The sequence below is a fragment of the Canis lupus genome, chromosome 20 (assembly GCF_003254725.2).
Source record: "Canis lupus dingo isolate Sandy chromosome 20, ASM325472v2, whole genome shotgun sequence".
NCBI lineage: Eukaryota > Metazoa > Chordata > Mammalia > Carnivora > Canidae > Canis > Canis lupus.
Genome location: NC_064262.1, coordinates 49,293,680 through 49,314,604, shown reverse-complemented (window position 1 = coordinate 49,314,604; position 20,925 = coordinate 49,293,680). Strand labels below are relative to the sequence as shown.

General features: G+C 55.7%; 1 protein-coding gene across 1 annotated transcript in view; it reads right to left on the bottom strand.

Annotated features, from left to right (window-relative positions):
• The window catches only part of CACNA1A (calcium voltage-gated channel subunit alpha1 A), a 220,492-nt gene that overhangs the window by 15,464 nt on the left and 184,103 nt on the right, over window positions 1-20,925 (bottom strand). Inside the window, exons 31-37 of the mRNA XM_049098218.1 lie at window positions 17,229-17,312; window positions 9,645-9,761; window positions 9,235-9,300; window positions 8,918-9,033; window positions 7,672-7,822; window positions 4,492-4,619; window positions 2,175-2,271 (exon numbers count right to left, since the gene is read on the bottom strand). Of these exons, the coding sequence (XP_048954175.1) occupies window positions 2,175-2,271; window positions 4,492-4,619; window positions 7,672-7,822; window positions 8,918-9,033; window positions 9,235-9,300; window positions 9,645-9,761; window positions 17,229-17,312 (759 nt within the window). The remainder of the gene's footprint in view (window positions 1-2,174; window positions 2,272-4,491; window positions 4,620-7,671; window positions 7,823-8,917; window positions 9,034-9,234; window positions 9,301-9,644; window positions 9,762-17,228; window positions 17,313-20,925) is intronic.

Below are 20,925 nucleotides of genomic sequence, written 5' to 3'. Positions count from 1 at the left end.
CATGCAGCAAGCAGCCAGGCACGGGAGTCCACGGCCACAGCCGCCAGGGGGCCGCCGGCTCCCATCTCCACCCCCAGCTCGGCCCAGACCAGACCAGAAGGGCACAGACCACATCATTCCTCTGAGAAGCGGCAGGCAGGCGGCCCCCCACAGACGGGGCGGCCCCTCGCAGACATGCAGCGAGGCCGTGACACACAGAACAGCAGACAGGGGTGCGCATGCAGACGGAATCTCGAGACTCATTCATAGCTCCGTGGAAAGTGTTTCTCAGGGGCATGTCCATATCTTGGCTCTGCGATGGCAGGGGGGAGGGGGAGGGGGCATCCCCGTGGCCCAGGGAAGAAAAGACTCCCCCTGTCCCAAGCAGGGGCTCTGTCCCCCATGCTTGGTTATGTAGGAGAGGATGCCGGACCGGTGGGCACCAGCCCAGGCTGAGGTGGCATGGAGATGGGGGTCAAGGGTGATTTAGGTGTTCGCTAGGGGATTCAGACACGTGTCAGCAGGAAACACAGAGCTGGAGGTAGGGAGAGGGATGGCAAACCCAGAACAGGATACAAGAGAGGGGCTGGGGCAGGGTGGGGAGGAAGGTGGTAGACAGAGAAACACACACAGACTGGGCTGCTGTGCACAGCTGTGCAGGTTGTGCACTGCACAAAGGGTCACCATCTTAGAAATCATGGATTTGTACATTTAAATGACAACTTTCAGCTGATAGCAAAGAGGTTTTTTGTTATTACCACATGGGTGGATTACAATTCTCCAACAGATAAAATATTCTGTGGAAAGGGTGTCCTTTTCACATTTGCACAAAGGTGCCTTATGGACCCCGGTGGCCCTGCACAGAGACCCGGAAGGGAAGGGCGCTCTCTCTCTCTCTCTCTCACACACACACACACACACACACACACACACACACACACACACACACGCAGAGCCAAGCAGAGACCAAGAGAAGGGACAAAAGGAAAGCTAGTGGAGGGACAGGTGCCGGGAGAGGCTTGTCATAGATGAGGGTGGGGCAGCCTCTTCCCAGCCTCCACCGGGAATGAGGAGGAGGAGGAGGGGGCCGGGAGGAGGAGGAATGAGGCTACAGGGAGGTGACTACTCGAAGCAGGAAGGAACAGCATTAACAGAAGGGGGGGATGACTCTTACAGACACAGGGTGGGCCAAGGTGGATGGGAGAACAGGATGACGGGGCAATTTTCTGGGAGGGGGTGGCAATTTTAGAGGTCATCCCTGAACTTCTCGTGGATGAGGCGGAGGGAACAGAGCATCTGTCCTTGGGTGCCAAGGGAGATTCCGGGACAGGGGTCTGGAGGGGTGGCCCGGCCCAGCCGCCTGGCGGCAGGACCCTCGCTCCTTCAGCCAGCATGCACCATCCCCCGGTCGGCCATGGTGCTGCCCGCCCCAGGCCCCCGCCAAGGCAGCGTGCATGGCCTGCATCAGGGTGCCACGGTCCAGGGGTCCAGCTGCGGCCTGCCTGCCCATTCTGGAACAATGGAGAGGCATGTTGGGGTGTCTGGGGGAGAATGGGTGGCATAGGGATGGGGGGCTTTGGAAACAACTCTTCGGGGGGGAGGAGGTGGGGTGGAGGGAGAGAGGCTCTGGGTACTCCTCGGGAGGTCTTTGAATCCCCCAAGGCCCTAGGTCAGAGATCAGCTTCAGGTGTATGTGGGAGGGGCCGCTGGACCTGGGGATTCAAGATACAAAAGATGGGGGCCCAGGGCCTCGTCTTTTGGGGGCCAAAGCTCCCCTGCTGCGAGGTCCCTGCCCCTGGCCTGGCCGTGGGGGCTGCTCTGGGTGGGCAGAAAGGAGGTGAGGTGGTGTTCCCTCCGAAGCATGTTTGTGTCCAATTTGGTTCCCCGGGGACCAGGTGCGAGGGGCCTGGGGGCTCCCCTCCCCCTCCCCCCGGCGTGTTGGCCATAATGGAGTCTCAAAACACCAAGACACACTCATCAGAAAAGACGGACACAGTGTGCTGTTTAGAGTCAAGGGATGGTCATGATCCATTTACTCGAGGAGGAAAGGGGGAAAAAAAAAGAAGAAAAAGAAAAAGAGGGAAAAAAAAAAAAAAGAAGAGTAAACTCCGGAAAAAGAGACTCGGCTGGTTGTTCCTGGTCAGCGCTGAAAAATCCCCAGTGCCCGACGCCGGTGGTCGGCAAGGGTAGACTACCTTGTAAGCCACTCTGGCCGGACACTTCTTCCCCAGACCCAGGGGCGGAGACATGTGTCTCAGCATCTGATACATGTCCGGGTAAGGCATGCGGCCCCTGGCAGCACCGAAAACAAAACGGGGTGGGAACGGAGAACCAAAGGAAGGGGTGGGTGGAGGGAGAGAGGGAGAACGGAAGAAGAAAAAAAAAAATAACCAAAACCAAAACCAAAACCAAACCAAAAAAAAAAAAAAAAAACCAAAAACACCAAACCAAAAAAACCACACGAGCCGAAAAAATAGAGAGAGAACAATGCAGAGAACAATAAAATAGGTATTTCAAATAAATGGAAAACAGGAGGAAAAAAATGGGAGAAAAGGTCATTAAAAAAAAGATTATTTCACTGCTCACGAGCAGGGAGAGAGAGAGAGAAAAGAGAAAAGTCAGATTCAATTTTGACTCTGAGCTATGGTTCCGGTGGGACTTGCAGGAAAGGCGGGTTCTCATTTCCGAGGGCCTGGCACAGTGCTCTGGCTCGGTGTTATTTTAAAAATTGGGTCAAGTTCTCTGGTTTGGCTGAGGCTGGTCTCTGAGGGGGCCTAGATGGGGAAGGGGGGGCTGGGGCGGCGGGAGGAGGGCTGGGGGCTTTGGGAGGCGAAGGGTGGAGGGGGAGAGCGTGGAGGTGGATGGGGGGGGTCAATGTGCACTTCCGACCCCCCCCCCATGTGTTTGATTTGGGGTGCCGTTGAGACCCTGGGATGGACAGCTTCAGCTAAGAGCAAGCAGAAATGGCTGAAGGGAACAGAGAGATATGTCCCATGCTTCATCGAATCTACGTGACTGCATTCTGTCGGCTAAGAATTTTCTAGTTTAATGCAAGAAAGAGAGATGGCTCTGTGTTTTAGATATATATATATGAAATATATATATTGAAGAACCCCAAGCCACACTCATTCCATGGATGCTAGCAGGTTTTAGTGGAATTCCAACCTTGCAAGCAACCCTATGAGGACATTTCTTGCCTAAGCCGAGAGGGGGAGATATGACGCGCAATAAACTGTACATATCCTTATAATGAATCCGACCGCTGAAAGGAGAAGACAGGGGTTAGTGGAGGCAGGGGTCAGGCTGCGCTCATGCTGGCTCCCTGCACACGCAGCGAGGTCGTGTCGCTGGGGGCTGGGGACCCCTCCCCGGCTTGAAGGGGTGGGGGAGACTTGGGCTGCTCCCAGACAGATCTGGGGCAGAGGGTCTCGGTTGGGGTGTGCAAAAGCTCTGGGCCGGGGTGGGTGGGTGCGTGGGTAGCAGGGGGCTGGGGAGGCCCTCCCCCAGGGCTCTCTGCATCTGCCTTCTCCACAATCTACGGGGCTACACTGCGGGGAGAGGGAGAGCTCGTGGAATACAGGACAGGGGGACAGCATCCAACTGCTGTGACCTAAAATCAAAAGAGGAAGAGTTAGGAACCAGCCAAATGTCAAGTCCCCAGACCCGTGGCTCACCCCAGCCTCTTGGTCTCGTGGAGGACTTGTCTGGGGCTGTGGGGATGGCAAAGATGGAGTCCTCCCCACCTTCCTCCTGAGGCCTCCCCTCCAGCACCCGGGCTGCTGAGGGCCCCCGTTCATGCCTTCTTAGGCCCCAAGCTCAGCCTGAATGAGACTCTTCAGTTAGTGGCTGGTGGGGATGGTGGCCTGAGGTTGGGGATGGCTCCTCTGAGCAGCTTCAGGGTGCTGCCCAGGTGCACGGCGGGGAGAGGACCCTCTGGAACCACCGCCTATCAGTCAGTAAGCGCTCTGGGGCCCAAGGGTAGGAGAGCTCTCTCCCTCTGTGACAGTGAACATGCGAGAGACCCTGAGGCTCTGTGTCTTTTGTCCTGGCCTCATGCGATCACCTGTTCTAGCACCACTCTGATCTCACAGCCAATCCCGTCTGTTGAGGGAGCTGGGCCGGCCCTGTTCCCATTGCTCCCAGGGCCTCAAGGCTGAGAGGCCTCTGGTTTCCTCCCTGGGCCTTGGCTAATTTGTCCTCACCATCCGAAGGCCCCTCAGCGAGGGCCGAGGGCCGGGGCAGATTTACAGGAGGCAAAATCCTCAATGCTTGATTCCTTTCCCTCATGACCCAGAAGGCCTGGGCCTCGGGCAGGGCTGGTACCCAACCGTTTCACCTGTAGTGTGCGAGGGTGCTGATTCTCATCTCTTTCCTCCAGGTCGACCCCTCGGAGATCCCAGCTAGCTCCCCAGGGATGCAATGCCCCAAAGTCTGGGGCCTGACCTAGCCTCATGTGCTCTAATGCCAGAGAAAGGTGGGCAATGTGGCTGGAGGATTCAGGTGACTCCTTACCACGCTGCGGGGTCGTACTCGGCCCAGACACGCACGTACTCATCCAGGTGGTGGGGACCCAGGATGGAGGAATCTCGGGTGAGGTACTCAAAGTTGTCCATGATGACGGCGACAAAGAGGTTCAGCATCTGTGGGGACCCCGGGGGCCGAGAGGGAGTGGGGGAGAGCGAGACACACCCAAACACACATACACGGGGGCCCAGAGAGAGAGAGAGAGAATGGGAGAGAGGGAGGGAGAGAGAGAAGTGAGATGGAGAAAGGGAGACAGAGAAAGAAAGAGATGGGGGGACAGGGAGGAGAGACACACACTCATGCAAGGAGCCCAGAAATGGGTGCAGAAATGGAGACGGGACACAGAGATCATGATGGAGACAGAGAAATACAAAGAGACAACGACCAATAGTGATGGATGGAGACGGAGAGTCGGAGAGAGAGGGGGGAGAGGCTAGGTGAAATGGAGGCCAACCCCAAGGGACCACCATGACCCCAAATCTTCCCACATTGGCCCCCCAACAAGGCCAAAGCGAGCGTTCCATGGGTGTTGTATTCCCAGCCCCAGCACACAGTAAGCAATTAGCAAACATTTCCTGGATGGATGATGGATGGAGAGACGGACGGATGAATTAATTTTCCTGCCCTCATCTGCACCTGGTAGCACCTTCTCACATGTTCTCTGAGCCCTCAGCACAGGGGAGCTGGCACCATTTTGCCCCCAGGCCTTGGCAAATGTTGTTCCTTTAGTGGGGAACACTGTGATTTGTCTCCCTGTGGGTAGCAGCATCTGGGGACCTCCCTCCTTTATACTTAAGAGGCTGTAGCTGGGTGTGGCTCACCCCCACTCTCTGGCTCCTCAGGCCGCGGTCATACAACCCAGGTCTGTGATCGGTTAGGGAGGAGCCCGTGACCCCAGGTGCCCACTGAGAGCCTTCCCTGGGATCTTTGTTGACAGCCTCTACGAGGAGAGGCTCTACAAGGAGAAAGTCTGAGAGTGAAGCCAGTGTGGGAAAGGGCAAGCCAGTGTGGGGATGGGGTCCGCTGTCTGGATCCAGCCGCACCTGGACTCTCTGAGTAACACATATTCTAGTCCCTGTGGGCCACTCTGAAATCTTCCTTCCTTCGGTCTGAATCACCCCCATCATAGCACGTAACAGGCCACATCAGCGTTACCTGTCCATCTGTCTGCCTATCGCCCCTGCAGCCTGAGAGAACCGTGTTCTGCCCCTGTACCCCAGCGCCTAGCATCAGGTCTGGTACACAGCAGGTATTCAACAAGGAGTCCAAATGTAGTAGGTGCTTAACAAACAACCTGTAATCCTAGGTGTCCCTAATTTCAGTGGCTTGATTTTTAATTCATCTTCATGATTCTGATTGAGCACCTTCTGTGTGCCAGGCACTGTGCTAGGTGCTGGGGATGTGGCTGTGAACAAAACAGAAATCCCTGCCCTTTTGGGAGAGGTGCTGATGGTCAAGCAGAGATGTGCTCTAGAGCACCTGCCCTTCCCAGATGGGCTGTATTATAAGATCTGGTGCCCAACATGTACCCACAGCTGCTTGGAAAAGGGTGGACATTTGATCAGGGGCTGGGCTGGCCCATTCAGACTCTCTCTCCTGGGTATTTGGAACTGGTCAATGGAGCTTCTGGGCTGAGGGGCTGGAAACCAGATGCTGCAAGCCTCTCAGCGCGAGGCCACTCGTCTGAAGGGGGTGAGGGTGCTTGGCTTTCGCTGACAGACACTGGCATTTGGCTGGGGTCTGCACTCATCTCACGCTCCCCCGGCAGCTGGCTTCATAGATCCTGCCAATAGGATCCACGGTCAGGAAACCAGACCGGGGAGTACGGGAGAAGGGACTCCTGCCTCCAGCGTGGGTCTGTATTGTGGATGGAATTGTGTCCCCCTCAAAAGACGTGTCCAAATCCTAATATCTGGTACCTATGAATGTGACCTATTTGGAGAAAGGATTTTTGTGATGTCATCAAGTTAGGAGGTGGTCATTCTGGATTAGGGTAGGCCCTAAATCCAATCTGACTGCTGCCCCCATCCCCCAAAGAGAGAAATCTGGACACAGACACACAGGGGAGAGGCCACGTGAAGATGGAGGCAGATGCTGGAGGGACGCAGCCACATTCCGAGGAAAGCCTGGGGCCACCAGAAGCTGGAAGAAGCAGGGAAGGACTCTCCCCTATAGGCTTTGGGGGCCCTGCTGACACCTTGATCGGTTTTAGCCTCTGGAGGGTAGGAGGCTAAATTGGGAGGGTAAATTTCTGTTGTTTTAAGCCACCAAGTTCATGATGGTTTGTCACAGCAGCCATAGGAAACCCTCACCATCTGCAAGTGTCCTGGGGCTATCTATGGACAGCCAAGGCACCAGCATTTCCTCAGTGGGGCCAGGGGCCGTGTGGTGGGTTGATACACCCTCTTCCTCTTTTCATTCCTGGAGCCTGCTAATCATCCTTGTGGTGACTTCAGTGTTCTCTATTTCTCTCTCAACCCTGTGTAGCCAATCCTTGAATTAAATCTCCCCTGCGTGGGGTGCCTAGGAGGCTCAGTGGTTGCCAAGCGTCTGCCTTTGGCTCAGGTTGTGATCCTGGGGTCCTAGGATTGAGTCCTGCATCAGGTTCCCTGCAGGGAGCCTGCTTCTCCCTCTGCCTGTGTCTCTGCTTCTCTCTGTGTGTCTTTCATGAAAAAATAAATAAAACCGTAAAAAAAATCTCTGCGTAAGACACCTGGAGAGCTTCTGTTCTGATTTTACTCTAACTGCTCCAGGAAGTCAGACTGGCTGGGGGACCAACTCTCGGCTCCCCTGTTTTTTCCCCTGGTAAAACCCAGTAGTTCTCAGATGGGGGAGATTTGGTCCTTCCTCCCTGCTCCCCAATCCCCAGGGACACTGCTAATGACTGAAGGGATGTTTGCTTATCACCTCTGAGGAGGGAAGGCCAGGGATGCTGCTAAACACAGTGCAATGCATGGGACAGCCTCACCACACAACAGCCAACCCCAAATATCAATGGTGCTGCTGCTGAGAATCCCCCATTAACCTAATCCCCAGCTGGCTCAGAGACGCTCGGGAGGCAGCCAATCGGTGCCACAGCCATATCCTACAGAAACCCATGCCCCCTGAGTGGGAGCCAGGCCAGGAAGCCCGGGCCCCCTACCCCACTGGACATGTGCACAAACTCACCAGAAACGAGCACAGGAAGATGAAGGAGACGAAGTAAAAATAAGCAAATTCATTGCCACACTCGGGAGTCAGGATGCCAGAGTTCTTATCACATGGCTTCCCGCTGAGGCAGGAAAGCATGATGTTGTGCCAAGCCTCCCCAGTGGCACTCCTGAGGAACAGAGAGGGGGCATCACTGGGGACCTGAGCACCCAGCCCTGGATGCTAATATCCCTTGGGGGCACTGGGCTCTGGAGTTGGACTGGCATTTGTTCAAGTTTCAGGTGAGTCACCTTTTCTCTCTGGGAGCTCAGAGAGGTGATTCTCACCTTTGGTTGTGCATTAAAGTTCATGGCGGGGGTGGGGGGCCCTTAAACAATGCTGATGCCAAAGCCTCACTCCCACAGACTCGGTTTTATTTATTTATTTTTGTACCTAAACATACATAAGATTGATCATTTTAACTATTTTTAAGGGTATAATTCAGTGGCATTCAGTGCATTCACCAGTGTCCACCTCTGGAATCCTTCATCTGTCCCAAACTGGGAACCTGTACCCATTAAACACTAGCTCCCCCTCGTCTACTCACCTAGCCCCTGGCAATTGCCAGTCCACTTTTTCTTCTCTAGGAATTTGCCTGTTCTGGGCACCTCATATGAGTGGAATCATACATTATGTATTCTTCTGTTCCTCTATTTCCCTTTTAACTTTGAATTTCATCCCCTTCTAGCACTCTCCATCCATTAGCTTACTGAGTGCCTTTCTCCCCCATGGGAAGAAAAGCTCCTGGAGGGCACTGAAGAGCTCTTTCTGCTTTATTCCCAGTACCACCAGCAATATCTGGCACGCAGTAGATGCTCAATAAGCCTCCAATGGAGGAATGAAGGAACTCTACTGTGCAGCCAGGATGAAGAATCAAGCCTCAGTCTATAAGGCTCAATTTCCTCTCCTGTCATATGGGGTTGCCAAGAACCCCCACCTCACAGGAAGGTCAGGAGGATTCAATGAGGTCACGCCAGAAAATGCCTCATGCTTGGGTCTCAGCTTCTGCCCAGTAAGGGTCCCTGGGCCCCCCTCTCCCCCAAACCCATCCCAAGCATCATTGGAACAGAAGGAAGACAGCGCACCCCCTACTGGAAGAGGAGGGAGATGACACGCCCCCCCCCCCAACCAGAAGGTGTCCCCACCCCCAGAAGATGACCGCCCCTACTAGGAGAGGACCCGCCCCCACCAAAAGAGGAGCCTGAAAGCACGTGTCCCCTCATACCTGAAGAGAAGCATGAGGGCCTGGAAGAAGGTCCGAAAGTTATTGTGCTCAGTGATTTGGAACTCATCCTCATCACTGTCCTCATCCTCCACGTCAATACCGATGTTGCCAAACACCTGGGGGAACCGGAGGGTGATGACCAAGGGCAGCCATGCCCCCTCAGTGGCTTTAGGGAAACTCCACTCAACGGTCATGGCTGTCTCTCCAAACTAGGTTCCCTGCCCCCCCCCCGCCCCCCCCCCCCCCCCCCCCCGCAGCTTAAGGATAGTGGCCCTCCCCAGGGAGGGCTCTAAGAACATGAGGGGGCCAGCACTCACCTGCATTCCGATGATGGCGTAGATAAAGAAAAGCATGGCAATGAGCAGACAGACATATGGCAGGGCCTGGTGGGAAGGAAGGTGATGAAGGAGAGTGCCAGGGTGGCCTCTTACCCACACCATTTCCCTCCCTGGTTCCAGTGCTCTGCCTTGCTGGTTTGGGTGGCCCCATGCTGTGCCAGAGTGGTGGCAGGGCTTGGTGGGTCTCTTTGAGGCCATAGTGGGATCAAGGGGATTCCCCCTGGACCTCTCAAGCCACCACAGGGGTAGGCTGTCTAGAGAAGAGCCCTGCAGATAACAGACTCTCAGCAAAGTGCACCAGAGAGGCATTGCCATCTGATTTCTACTTTTGGCTAGAGCAGGGGTGGGGGTAAGATCTTCTCAGCCCTAGACTGGCATCAGGGGCTCACCTTGAAGGACTGCACAAAGGTCCAGAGAAGAATTCGGATGGTGTAACCCTGACGGAGGAGTTTGATGAGCCGGGCAGCTCGGAAGAGGCGGAGAAAGCTCAAGTTGATGAAGTTATTCTGGGGAGATGGGAGAGAAAAGGGTGACCGTCCACCCACCCCCGGGGGCTCAGAGCCGTCACCACTCACAGAGGCCCCTACATGAAGCCAACCAACAGGAAAAGCAAGCCAGACCCCAAATAAGGAGGGAGAGAAAGCACTATTAATGCAATGGTGCGGAGGAAAAACGTTGAAAAAGGAACAAAGTTGGGAGAGGGGGGAGGGAGGAAGGGGGGAAAAGGCAACTCAAAAGCATAAACCCTCCCTGCCAGCCCCACCCGCGATGGGGAAAAGGAAAGAAAAAGGAAGGAAGAGAAAGGAACTGGGTGGGGTAGGAGTGGGGAAGAAATAACAAAAGAACAAGGAAAAGAAAATATATCCGAATCATCCAATCAGGAAAAAAATCGAGATGGTTTTTGTTTCTCCCAACAACCAAATGCACTGAGACGATAGGACACAAGCGGGTCAAGTTGCCGAATCCATCACACGTGTACGATGCACAAACACCAGGGCGGGGTGGGGGTAGCCAGCACGCTCAGGCCTGGCGGACATGTGCGGGTTCCCAGGGCATGTTACGCTCCGGGCCAGAAATGCATCTGTCATGGGACTCAACGGGCACCCTGCCCTGCCCTGCCCTGCCGAGCTGCCCACCCGCTCCTGCCCGCCCTGACCTCACCCCACGGCCAAGAGGAGCAGCGGCTCGAGCCAATCGGAGAAGCGGAAGAGCATCTTTTCTTACCCCCTTGGCGAGCGGGAATGGGGAGGACGGGAGGGAGCTGGGGCTGGTCGGCTGCAGGGCGAGTCCTCGCTGCCCGCTGAGTCGGAGAAGATGCATTTGGGGCCCTTTTCCCCCCTCTCAGGGATGGCTTCTCAGCTTCTGGGGCTGGGTGGAGTAGCACGGGACCAGGCCTGCGGGAAGCAGGAAGTACGCAGCGCCCGTGGGTGGGTGAGCTTGCAAACAGCCCAGGCCCACCGAGGGGCCAGTGCTGGAGGTGGGGCCGTCCCTGCCCCCAGGACCTCCCTGGGTAGACCTTGCCTCTGCTCGAAGACCCCCAGTCTAGTCACTGCCTCTACCTCCTCCCGCCCCAGCCGGGAGAACCCCCCAGGGAAGGAGGTGGTCAGCTGGGAGGGGAGCCGAGAGGCCAGCAGGAGATGGGTGCTGGCTGCCCCGCGAGGGGGTGAGGGACCTTGCCTACTGGGGTCTCGGGGTCACTGGTGGGGGACAGGCGGCTAAAAGTCACCAATGGACCAAATCTGGCTGCCAAAGCTATCTTGTTGGGTCTGAGTGGTTTTGTCTTGTTTTGATTAAAAATAGTTGCCAAGGTTTAAGAATCAGATTTCTCCCCCACATCTGGCTTTCTGGCAACTCTGGACCTGCCTCCAGGTTGGCAAAAGTTAGTTGGGGCTGAGATGTGGCCGCCCCCCTGAAGCAGGCCACGTGCCCCCCAGTTAGCCAAGGTCCCCACGTCCTAGAAATGCCACTTGCTTTCCTGGCTTATGGCATCTACTTCAATGCCAGAAGCATTTGAGTTTGAGAGCTCTGCCTCAGGCAGACATGGAAAGCTCGGTCAGTCAACCAGTAGGCTGGAGGCAGAGGGCCTTTAACTGGACTCTGCTCTAGGGAATTTGGAGGAGCCCTAGACACAGGCCACGTAGCAAGATTTACACTGGCCTAGCCCTCACCCCCAGATGGCGCAGGGGTGACCAGATTTGGTTGCCCCGACAGTCACAGCATGCCTTTTGCTCTCAAAAGTTTGGATGATGAATTATATGTGGACATCCTACTTGGTGGCTCCTGAGGGCTTCCCAGCTAGCTACTGGTCTGTATCTCTTGTGCTTATGTTGGCCTGGGAGCTGAGAGGCAGGGATGGGAGTTCGAGGAATTTCTGGGGCTGACAAGAGGCCTCTGGATTTGCTGGCAAAGTCTAGGATGCTCTTTGGGACACATCAGTACATATCCTAAGGGCCTCTAGGATGGGGGAGGGGGCTGGGAGATCCTGCCCTGACCATACCGGGCCCAACCACTGTGAGAATGTCTCAAGGGCCTCGAGTAAGCTCCTGCACCCAGCTCAGCTGAGAGTCACCCCCTATGCCCAGCTGACCTGACTCCCAGCCCTGCCTGGCCACCCAGCTCTACCTGGGGACAAGGCCAATGGCCCAGGTGTCCCCAGTCCCTCCCGACCATCCCCAGAGTACAAGCCATCCCTTCACAGGGCGGGTCATAACATGTGGACTCTGCCCAGCATGCAAAGGCAGACGGGCCCTGGAGCAGCCTCCGGGGACTCAGGGTAGAGCAGGGGTGGGGGGAGCCTGCCACCATGCAGGAGAAGCAAGGGGATCTCGCAGGGAGATGCGTGCAGAGAGCATGCTGCCCTTCTTGGGGCCGAGGGAGGAGACACACGGGGGAGGTGGGGGGTGGAGATGAGAGAGGTCCAGGGGACAGGGCAGGGGAAGGTACTTGTCTGCTCTCATCCACTGCCCACCCCCCATCTGTTCTTGGTCCTGCATCGAGTCCTTCAAGTGCTCGCAGAACTTCTGGTCATTTCCCTCTTCCTAACTTCCATCTTTCTGTTCACAGCCCAAGAAGGAGCAGCCGTGCTCTCCTCCAAGCCCGCTCTGTGCTTCCTGGTTCAAGGCTGATGGGGCGGGACACAGGCCCTGGAAGGCTTGTCACACCCACAAAGACATGGGAACCAGCCACCTGAAGGTCCCAGAGAAATCCTGCCACTTGCAGACCCCACCTCAGCAGACCTGCCCTCCACACTCCGGATCCTGTAACCGCCTGCCTACTTCTGGGGTGCTCTTACAGGCACCTCAAACCTGCTGTGCCTACACCTGTGCTCTTCCCCCCGCCTGGCCCTCTTCTGGCATTCCCTAATTTCCATCTCCCAGTTTAAGCCAGACTTAGATCCCTTCGGGTATCCTTTCCCCACAGCCCAGACCCAACCCATCCCCAGATCCCAGAGAAGCCCCTGCTCGGATGGCCAGTCCCATCTCACGGGGGTCTTGGTGCTCCCTTCTCCCCAGACCTCCTGACCTCCTGCTCCCTCACAGCCTCAGCCATCACGTCTAACCACACTTCCTATGCTGCTCCTGCTCCAAATCCTCTCAGGCTGCCACAAGGGCCCAGGGGCTTATTTCCTCTGGCCCTCTGCACTTTTTCTGGGTCAGCCTCCCTTCGCTCTCCTTACTCCAGCCACATCCCCTCACTTATGGACCCAGACTTCCCCACCCTTGCATGATTCTTCTTGCTACAGGGCCTTTGCATGTGCTGTTCTGGGTCTCAAATGTCCTTCCCCCCACTCCTCTTTGGTTAACAATGCTTATCCCTTAGCTTACAATACAGTTATCATTTTAGGTGGGTTCGAGAGTGGTTATCTAATGCCTGGCTTCCCCACTTTGGCTTTAGCCGAGGGGTTGGCGGTCTACTTCAGCCCACCCCTCCATGTGTGGCATCACACTGGAATCATTAAATGTTTGGTGGACGAGTGCACGCAGTACTGCTAGCGCGGGAGGGATCCTGGTGCAAAGATGCCATTCAGGGGGTCCTTCAAAGGGGCGCAGGGGTGGTGGGGACAAGGCAGAGGAGGATTGGATTTACGAGAGTGCGAAGTGTGCAAGGAGCCGAGTATATGAGGTGAGAGCCATGGAGATGGTGTGTGCTGGGGTAGGAGCGTGGGTGTGCAGGGTGGATGGATGTAATAAGAGAGAGGGACAGGTGTGCGTGTGTGTGTGTGTGTGTGTGTGTGTGTGTGTGTGTGGTGAGGAGGAGAGAGGAAGAGCATGAGAACAAGAGAGGTGCGGGGAGAGAGTGTGGATGTGGGAAGGGGGCCCTGCATGCAGTGACTGCGTGCATGTGGGGCAGGTGAGCATGTGAAGAGCAGGCCTCCAGCGGAGGGCCTCATCTGGCTGGTCCGGGTTTCCCTCCGAGTCTCTGCCTGCCTGCTGCCCGGCCCTCAGACCTCCTCCTGGGACTTGGGAGACTGATGTCTCTAGCCAGCCAAACCCACGGGCCTGGAATGGGGTGAGCTGTCCTGGTGCCCAGGCTCCATGAAGCCAAACAGGGGACAGGAGCGACGAGCAGGTGGCCGAGGGCTCTGAGTGTAGGGATGCGGCTGAGGGCTGGGGCGGGAGACCGAGCCGGCTGACTGGACTTGCGGGAGGTGCCGCACAGGGCAAACCCGATCTTTTCTTTGCAAAAGACGCGAACCAACCCACACAGAAAATCCCAATTCAGAACCCAATAAAAACAATGAGGGTGGGGGGAAGTAGGGGGGGAAGGGCCGCAGGAACGAGGCGGGAGTGGGGGTGGGCTGGGGGGACAGACAGACAGACGGGATAGGGGAGTTGCGGGGCGGGGCGCGGGGGGTGCATCAGGCAACCCAAGTCCAAAGCCCAGGGCGGGACGTGCAGTGCTGACACGAGAAGATGCGTTCACAGTTAATGTAAGGCATTTAGACTTCAGAAAGAAGTAAGACCAACCGGATTCTAGATGCAGATGTTGAAGATGGAGGGGGAGCGGGCGGGCGGGGGCAGTTGGGGAGGCGTGTTCAGCGTTTTTTAGGTTGATTTGTAACCAGTGCCAAAAAACCAATGGGTTTCGGTTCCCGGGCGGGGAGTGGGGGTGGTGGGTTGGGAGATAGTCATTGGTGTATGAACACACAGACCACGTCATGGATGAACAAATGAATTTCATAGTGCATTTTGATTGGATGAGTTTTTCAGACGGCGTTGTGCCAATATACAGTTTAAAGAGCAGGCATGAAAAGAGACAAGACAAGAAACACAGTCATTATCCATTGAACGCAGGGCAAACCCACGTCACCCGGCCACTTGGGGGCGGCAGCTGAGGCCCAGGGGGCCCCCGAGCTCTCTCCCCCTCCCAAAACCCTGGGGACTTGCCCTCCCAAGGGTCTGGCTCTCCCTGCTTCAGCCTGGCTGAGCTCTGGCCTGACCTAGCGGGCTTACCTGGGTGGCAGAAAGGGGAGGCAGTGGGCTCCTCGCCCGGCAGGTTGGGAGGATAACACCCTAAAAGGCTCCACGCACCCACCCTCTATCTTTCCCTCCCAATGATTCTAATTCAGGGCCCCAGGGGAATGGGGTGGGGGATGCGGTTGGCGAACAAACTGTGGACCCAAGTACCTTCATGGTAATAATAGCAATAACAGTAACCGCCATTCGGGACCATCTATTTCCTGGCAGGGCAGGTTCTGTGCCAAACCCTTCACGTGGATGGCTCACACTTGTTACAAGTTGCTGACTCCCTCCCTAGAACGTCAGCCCTGTGGGGCAGGCATTCTTCTCTGTTTTTTGCTTTGTTCACGGTTTCCGTGAACAAAGCAAAATATTAAAAATAATGCCTGGCACACAGCAGGGGCTCGGTGAACGCAAGAGTGAACGCGGAGCTCGCAGGGATCCAGTGAGGCTCATTACAGCAGCCCCCGTTCTACCTGAGGGGAGGTGATGCCAGTTGCCCAAAGTCAACCAGCTCGTAGGGAGGGCTGTTTGACCACTGTGACAGTCCTGATGTCCCCGACTTGGGCTCTGTGCCTCATCCTCCTGCCCTTCCCTATCCTGCCAGCCTGGAGAATGGGCCACTGGGGTCCAGCCCTGTGGATTTCTTATAGGTGACTGGAGGTTTCAACCAACTGCCTCCACTTGCTCGGCGGGGGTGCGGGCCACCCTTCCGATCTCTTGACCCAGATGGCCACGGGTTCAAAACTGTCTTGTGCTCAGCCGCAGGGTGTTGTTTTGACTGCCAGTTGGAGTTCTGGATCTCTTAGCAACTTAGGGCAGAGATGAGGCTGAGGCTCTGGCACAGGGGTCAGGTGGGGAACCCCAATGGGGACAGCCCCAGTGTTCACACTAGAGGAAGGTGTTAGGCACGGGATGAAGATTAGGGAGATTTTCTGGTTCAGTGGAGCTGAAGGCAAAGAGGTGTGGCCAGGATACTACTTGGGAGGGAGGTGTCAGGTGACACTTGGAGAATGGTCTCCTCTTCCATGGAGCTCCTCTTCCAGGATGGAAGAATGGGTCACTTGGTCCCTTTCTTCTGGGGGCTCTAATGGGGCCACCCCAGGGGTCACCTGTGAGCTCTCAGGAGTCACCAGGTCTGGGTGCATGACCTTAGGCAGGTCCCTCACTTGCCTGAGCATCAAGCATTAGCTTCCTCATTTGTGAAATGGGGCAGCACCCTCTTCCTCAGGCCACACCCCAACCAGGTCTGTTCTCCATTTTTCTCTGTCTAGCATTTCCTCCGGCTCCCCGGCCTTCGGCTCCCTTCTGGCTAGGTCTCGCCAATGGGAGGGACTGGCAGGAGACGGAGGGTGGAGGAGAGATGGGCTTGGGTATTCCTCCCAGTGTTCTGGGCCTGCTTTGGCCTTCCTCTTGGGCAGGGTGGGGGGGTCTGTCCCTCCAGGTCCACAGCTCCTGCCAGGTGGCCCCTCCCCATTCCAGTTCAGATTTCCTCCCTGCTTCAAGCACTTGGGCAGGTGACAACTCCCCATGGTGGCAGGGTGCTAGGCACTTTGCCATCCTGGCCTGCGCCCATCCCCTCCTTTCCGTGAGTGGTCTCTGCTTTCCAATCCCTTCTGTTGAACCCTCCAAGGGAATTCTTTGTGTCCTGACCCTCTGACCTGTACCACGAGCTAATCCATGTGAACCGCTTGGCACAGTGCCTGTCATGCAACTGAGCATGCCATTCTTGCCAGGCATTATTTTTATTGTTATTACGATGAGGGTGATGACCCCTCTGGCCCTTGGCTCCAACAGTCTTTGCCCTTTTGCTTCCCTGTGAGGATCTCCTCCCCTCCCTGCAGTCTCCTGGGGGCTCCCAAGACTGGGCTCACTCGCAAATGGCCATGGAGGGGGTCTGAGATAGGAGCTCTGGGACCCTGAGTCTTTCAGATGAGGGGGAAGGGTGATGTGGCCTATGGGGCCACTGCAGAGGGGTCCAGAGACCCCCAAATCACAAACTTCCCAAGCCTGGGAATAAAAGAGGGTGGACATTCTGGGGACCTTCCTAAGGCCCTGGCAGTGGTGTCCCCTGTTGGCACAAGGGCCATGGCTCCCTCCTGAACCTCCCCTCATGAACCAGAAGGTGGTTAGTTCAAGCAGAATGGACTGGAAGTCGGTTCTTTCTGGGTCCCCAACACGGTGTGGTGTTTGGGGGCAGGGCTCAGCCTTGGGCTCCTTTAATTGTCTCAGGGTACTCAACCATATTATTTATTCCTAAGTCACCAGCCAAGATGCAGGGAAGTTCACGCTGCCGCACTGGCCCCATAGCCATGGCTTTGGGCTCCCCCATCTCCCTGAGTTGCCCTTCTGACAGCTGCCCTTGCCCCGGGGGTCCCTGCTTCTCCCTCTTTGGTCACGGTCAAGTGCTGGCCCAAGGCAGCTGTGGCTTTTGGGGCCGCTGCTTCTGGAAGATTCCCCCCCATTCTCCACCCAGCCAGGAGTTACCCAGAGAGAAACTGGCGGGAAACTTACCCCAAACTCAGTCACGAGGATGTCAGTGATGCTGCCCAGAACAGTCACAAAGTCGAAGATGTTCCAGGCATCGCGGAAATAATTCTAGAATGGGGACCCACAAGACAGAGATGCCAACGCAGGGCTCCATGCCCGGCTGCCACAGCCGGCCCCGGGGTACATTAGGGGCACAGCTGCCGATCAACCCGAGTGCCCACAGCACTTATGGTCACTCAAACAGCAACATGCTGCCGTATCATCTGCTCTGAGGTCCCCCTCCCTGGGACCCCATGGCTTTCCTGGCCCCCGAGGGGGCCTCTGCAACCCGATTCAGCTCTGCTGGAGAGAAAGGGCAACCCTTTGGGCTTGCCTCTCTCTCTGACATATCTTAGGGCTCCCTGATACCCCAGATGCTTTATAAATGATGTCACTGGGATCCTCATGTAGACCCTCGGAGAAAAGGATTATCAGCCATTTTATATGAGGTGGCTGAAGCTCAGAGATGCTACTCGTCCATCTGAGGTGAGCAGCATGGACATGAAGAGTCAGGATTTGAACCCAGGGTTCTGAGTTCAGAGTTTCTGTTCAGACCCTGCTTATTATAGCGTGCTCGCTAAGAGAGAGGACTGTGGGTTCACCTCCCAGTTCTGCTGCTGTGTGGCTGTGGGCCAGTGACTTAACCTCTCTGTCCTTCCACTTCCTAATCTGAAGAAGGGGGATAGTAACAGGGGTGCAAAGGCCTTCTGGGCACACGCTGTGGGCTTCACCTCCTGGCCCCCTTGTGCTTAGATGGGGCCGTGTGTCTAGTTACAGCCAAAGGGTTTTGAGCAGAGGCAGTGAGAGCCACCTTCTGGCCAGCGTGGGACTCTCCAGAACTCTTTTAACCCTGGGCTTGGTGACCATCAATGTTCCAGGTGGCAGATGCTCTGTGAGCCTGGGTCCCTTAACTATGAGGCTAAGGGCCCCCCTGCTGAATGTCACCCAAACCTTTGTTGGCTGGAGTGATTGAGATATGGGGGGTGTTTGTTACTATACCTTTTTTTTTTGTTTGTTTTTTAATTTGTTACTGTTCCTTAACTTGACCTATCCTGACTGGCACAGCCCTGGGCCGGGTGCTGGCTCAATCGTGCCACACAGGTACAGCACGCTGTGGTTAAAACACTGAAATATTCCACACGGTTTGAGCTCACACTGAGCGGCACCTCTGCCTGAATCCAAGGGTCTGGTTCGAACAGAGAGCCCTCAGTTCAAACAGTGGCTCAGTGCAACCTGCGCCAAACTCAGGCTTTCCCAGCATCCTTACAAAGCGGAGGCCAGGTTGGGGCTTGGGTCCCCTGCTGAGTGGTCAGTGTCTCCCCTGAGCCTCTGACCCTGTGGCAGCCCCTCTGCCTCACAGAGGAGAACCCAGGCTTTGGGGCTGTGCTTTTCCAGAATCAAATGCTTTCAGCATGTGGGAGTTAAACGTCCTTGGAGTTGGACTGGTTGGGCCTTAGAGCCCTCTTCTGGAAGAAAGGTATCACAGCAGTCAGATCATGAGAGTGAATCTAGGCGTGGAGTTTGGTTAGACAGTAGGTGCTCAATGAATGGAAGCTATTTTATACTCATCTGAAAGGAAGTCATGTTCCACTGGCCCTTCTGGTATTTTAGCAGATGCTTCTGGGGCCTTGCCTGCATCCCCTCATATTTTGATCGCACACCTTCAGGTACTCTGCCCAAGGGCTTCCCCTGGTTGCAAATTTGCTGGGGAATGAACAGCTCCCCTGGGCGCAGCCCTGGGCTTTGACTGAGGGGCACTGGAGGATAAATTCCCCGGCTCCCTCCTCTCCTCAAGTGGAAGGACTCTGAAGTATGTGCCCTCTAATGCCTCCTGTTGATCCTTAATGGAACTGGGCCCTTTTGCCCACAGTGGGAACTGGCTTCATAATTCACCCTGTACTGGCTGCCTTCTGGCTCCTGCCTCACTCCCCCTCCCTCACACTGAGCTTCCTGGGTTTTTGGATAAATGCTCACACTCAATTCTATGTTCTGGGGAGTCTGAATGAAGGCAACTTTCTAGGCATATGGCCATAGCCCTCAAGCCCCTGGACTAGAAGGCTCCCCCGGTCACCTAAGTTGCACATGGTGAACTAGGGCTTCATATAAACTGGAGGGGGAGGCCCCACGCAGGCCCCTGTGGGATGGTCAGGGGCGGGGGAGATAGAGCCCCAGCCCTCGAGTAGAGCCCCTTCATTACCAGAAGATAGGGGATTCAAAAATTGCACAGCATAGCTGTGTGGGGCAGGTCCCGTGCCTGAGCCTACCCACGCTCCCCGCAGCCCTGGGAGGCTGGGTGTATGGTACTCCTATTTTGTATATGCGGAAACAGGAGAAAAAGGCCAAGTGCCTTGCTTGAAGCCAGACAGTCAGAAAGGGGCTGAGGCAGGATTTGTACCCTGATATGGATACACCATAGCCTGATACCTACACCCCATACGTGTTCTGTGATCCATCCTGGTGGCATCCCCAGGACCGAAATGCTGGGTTGACGCCATTGCCCTGGATGCAGGGTGCCTCCCCCAGCCTGCTTGATGTTCAGCACAGGACCTGGGAGCCCAGGCTGTACTTTGGATACCCTGGGGTATTAGTTAAAAATATAGATTCAAGGGGGTGCCTAGGTGGCTCAGTGGGTGAAGCGTCTGCCTTGGGCTTTGGTCATGATCCTGGGGTCCTGGGATGGAGCCCCACACTGGGCTTCCTGCTCAGCAGGGAAGCTGCTTCTCTCTTTGCCTCTGCCACTCCCCCTGCTTGTGCTCTCATTCTGTCAAATGGATAAATAAAATCTTAAAAAAATACAGGGGTGCCTCGGTGGCTCAGTGGTTGAGCATTTGTCTTTGGCTCAGATCATGATCCTGGGGTCCGGAGATTGAGTCCTGCATCAGGGTCCCTACAGGGTGCCTGCTTCTCCCGCTGCCTATGTCTCTGCCTCTCTGTGTTCTCATGAATACATAAACAAAATCTTTTTAAAAAATACAGATTCAGGGGTCCCCACCTGACCAAGTGAATCTGAACTTCTGGGGTTGGCTCTGGGGCATCATTCAATTTTAGGAAATCTCCCCAAATGCTCCTGATGGGTGACAGGGTTGTGAGGTCCGCCTTGGAGGAGAAAGCCTTGAGGAGCCTTACTGCCACTCTTTCTGGCATTTATGGAGCCCTCACACCAGGCCAGGCTTTACCCTCGGCCTCCAGACACACTTATCTGTGCTGGGGTTTGTGAGGGCTCTTCTGGGGAAGAGGCAGAGGATGGGCCCTAGCGATGGCGAGAGGTGAGGTGATATAGTCGGGATGTGAGCTGAATCGAGGGCTCTCAGGTGCCAAAGCTGACACCCTTTGCCACTTCGGGACACCGGGGTGAGAAACCAGCCTCCATCTACCCTCCAGAGAGCCTGACTGACGCCACGGGGCTGTAGGCCATTCTCTGAGAGGTGAACTAAGTGGGTGGTCGAGAGGGAAGCCTTATTTCAAGTCTGAGCTCAGCCACTCACTGGGGACATACCAGTTACCCCAACACACAACCCCACCAGTTCAGGCCCTCTTCGCTGTTTTTTTTTTTGGGGGGGGGGGCTGTGAACCTCCTTAGCCACCTGAGAAGACCTTCCTAGAGGAAGCTTTGCAAATGCATAAAATAAAATACCCAGTCTCTCTCTCTGTGTCTCTCATGAATAAATAAAAAAAATCTTAA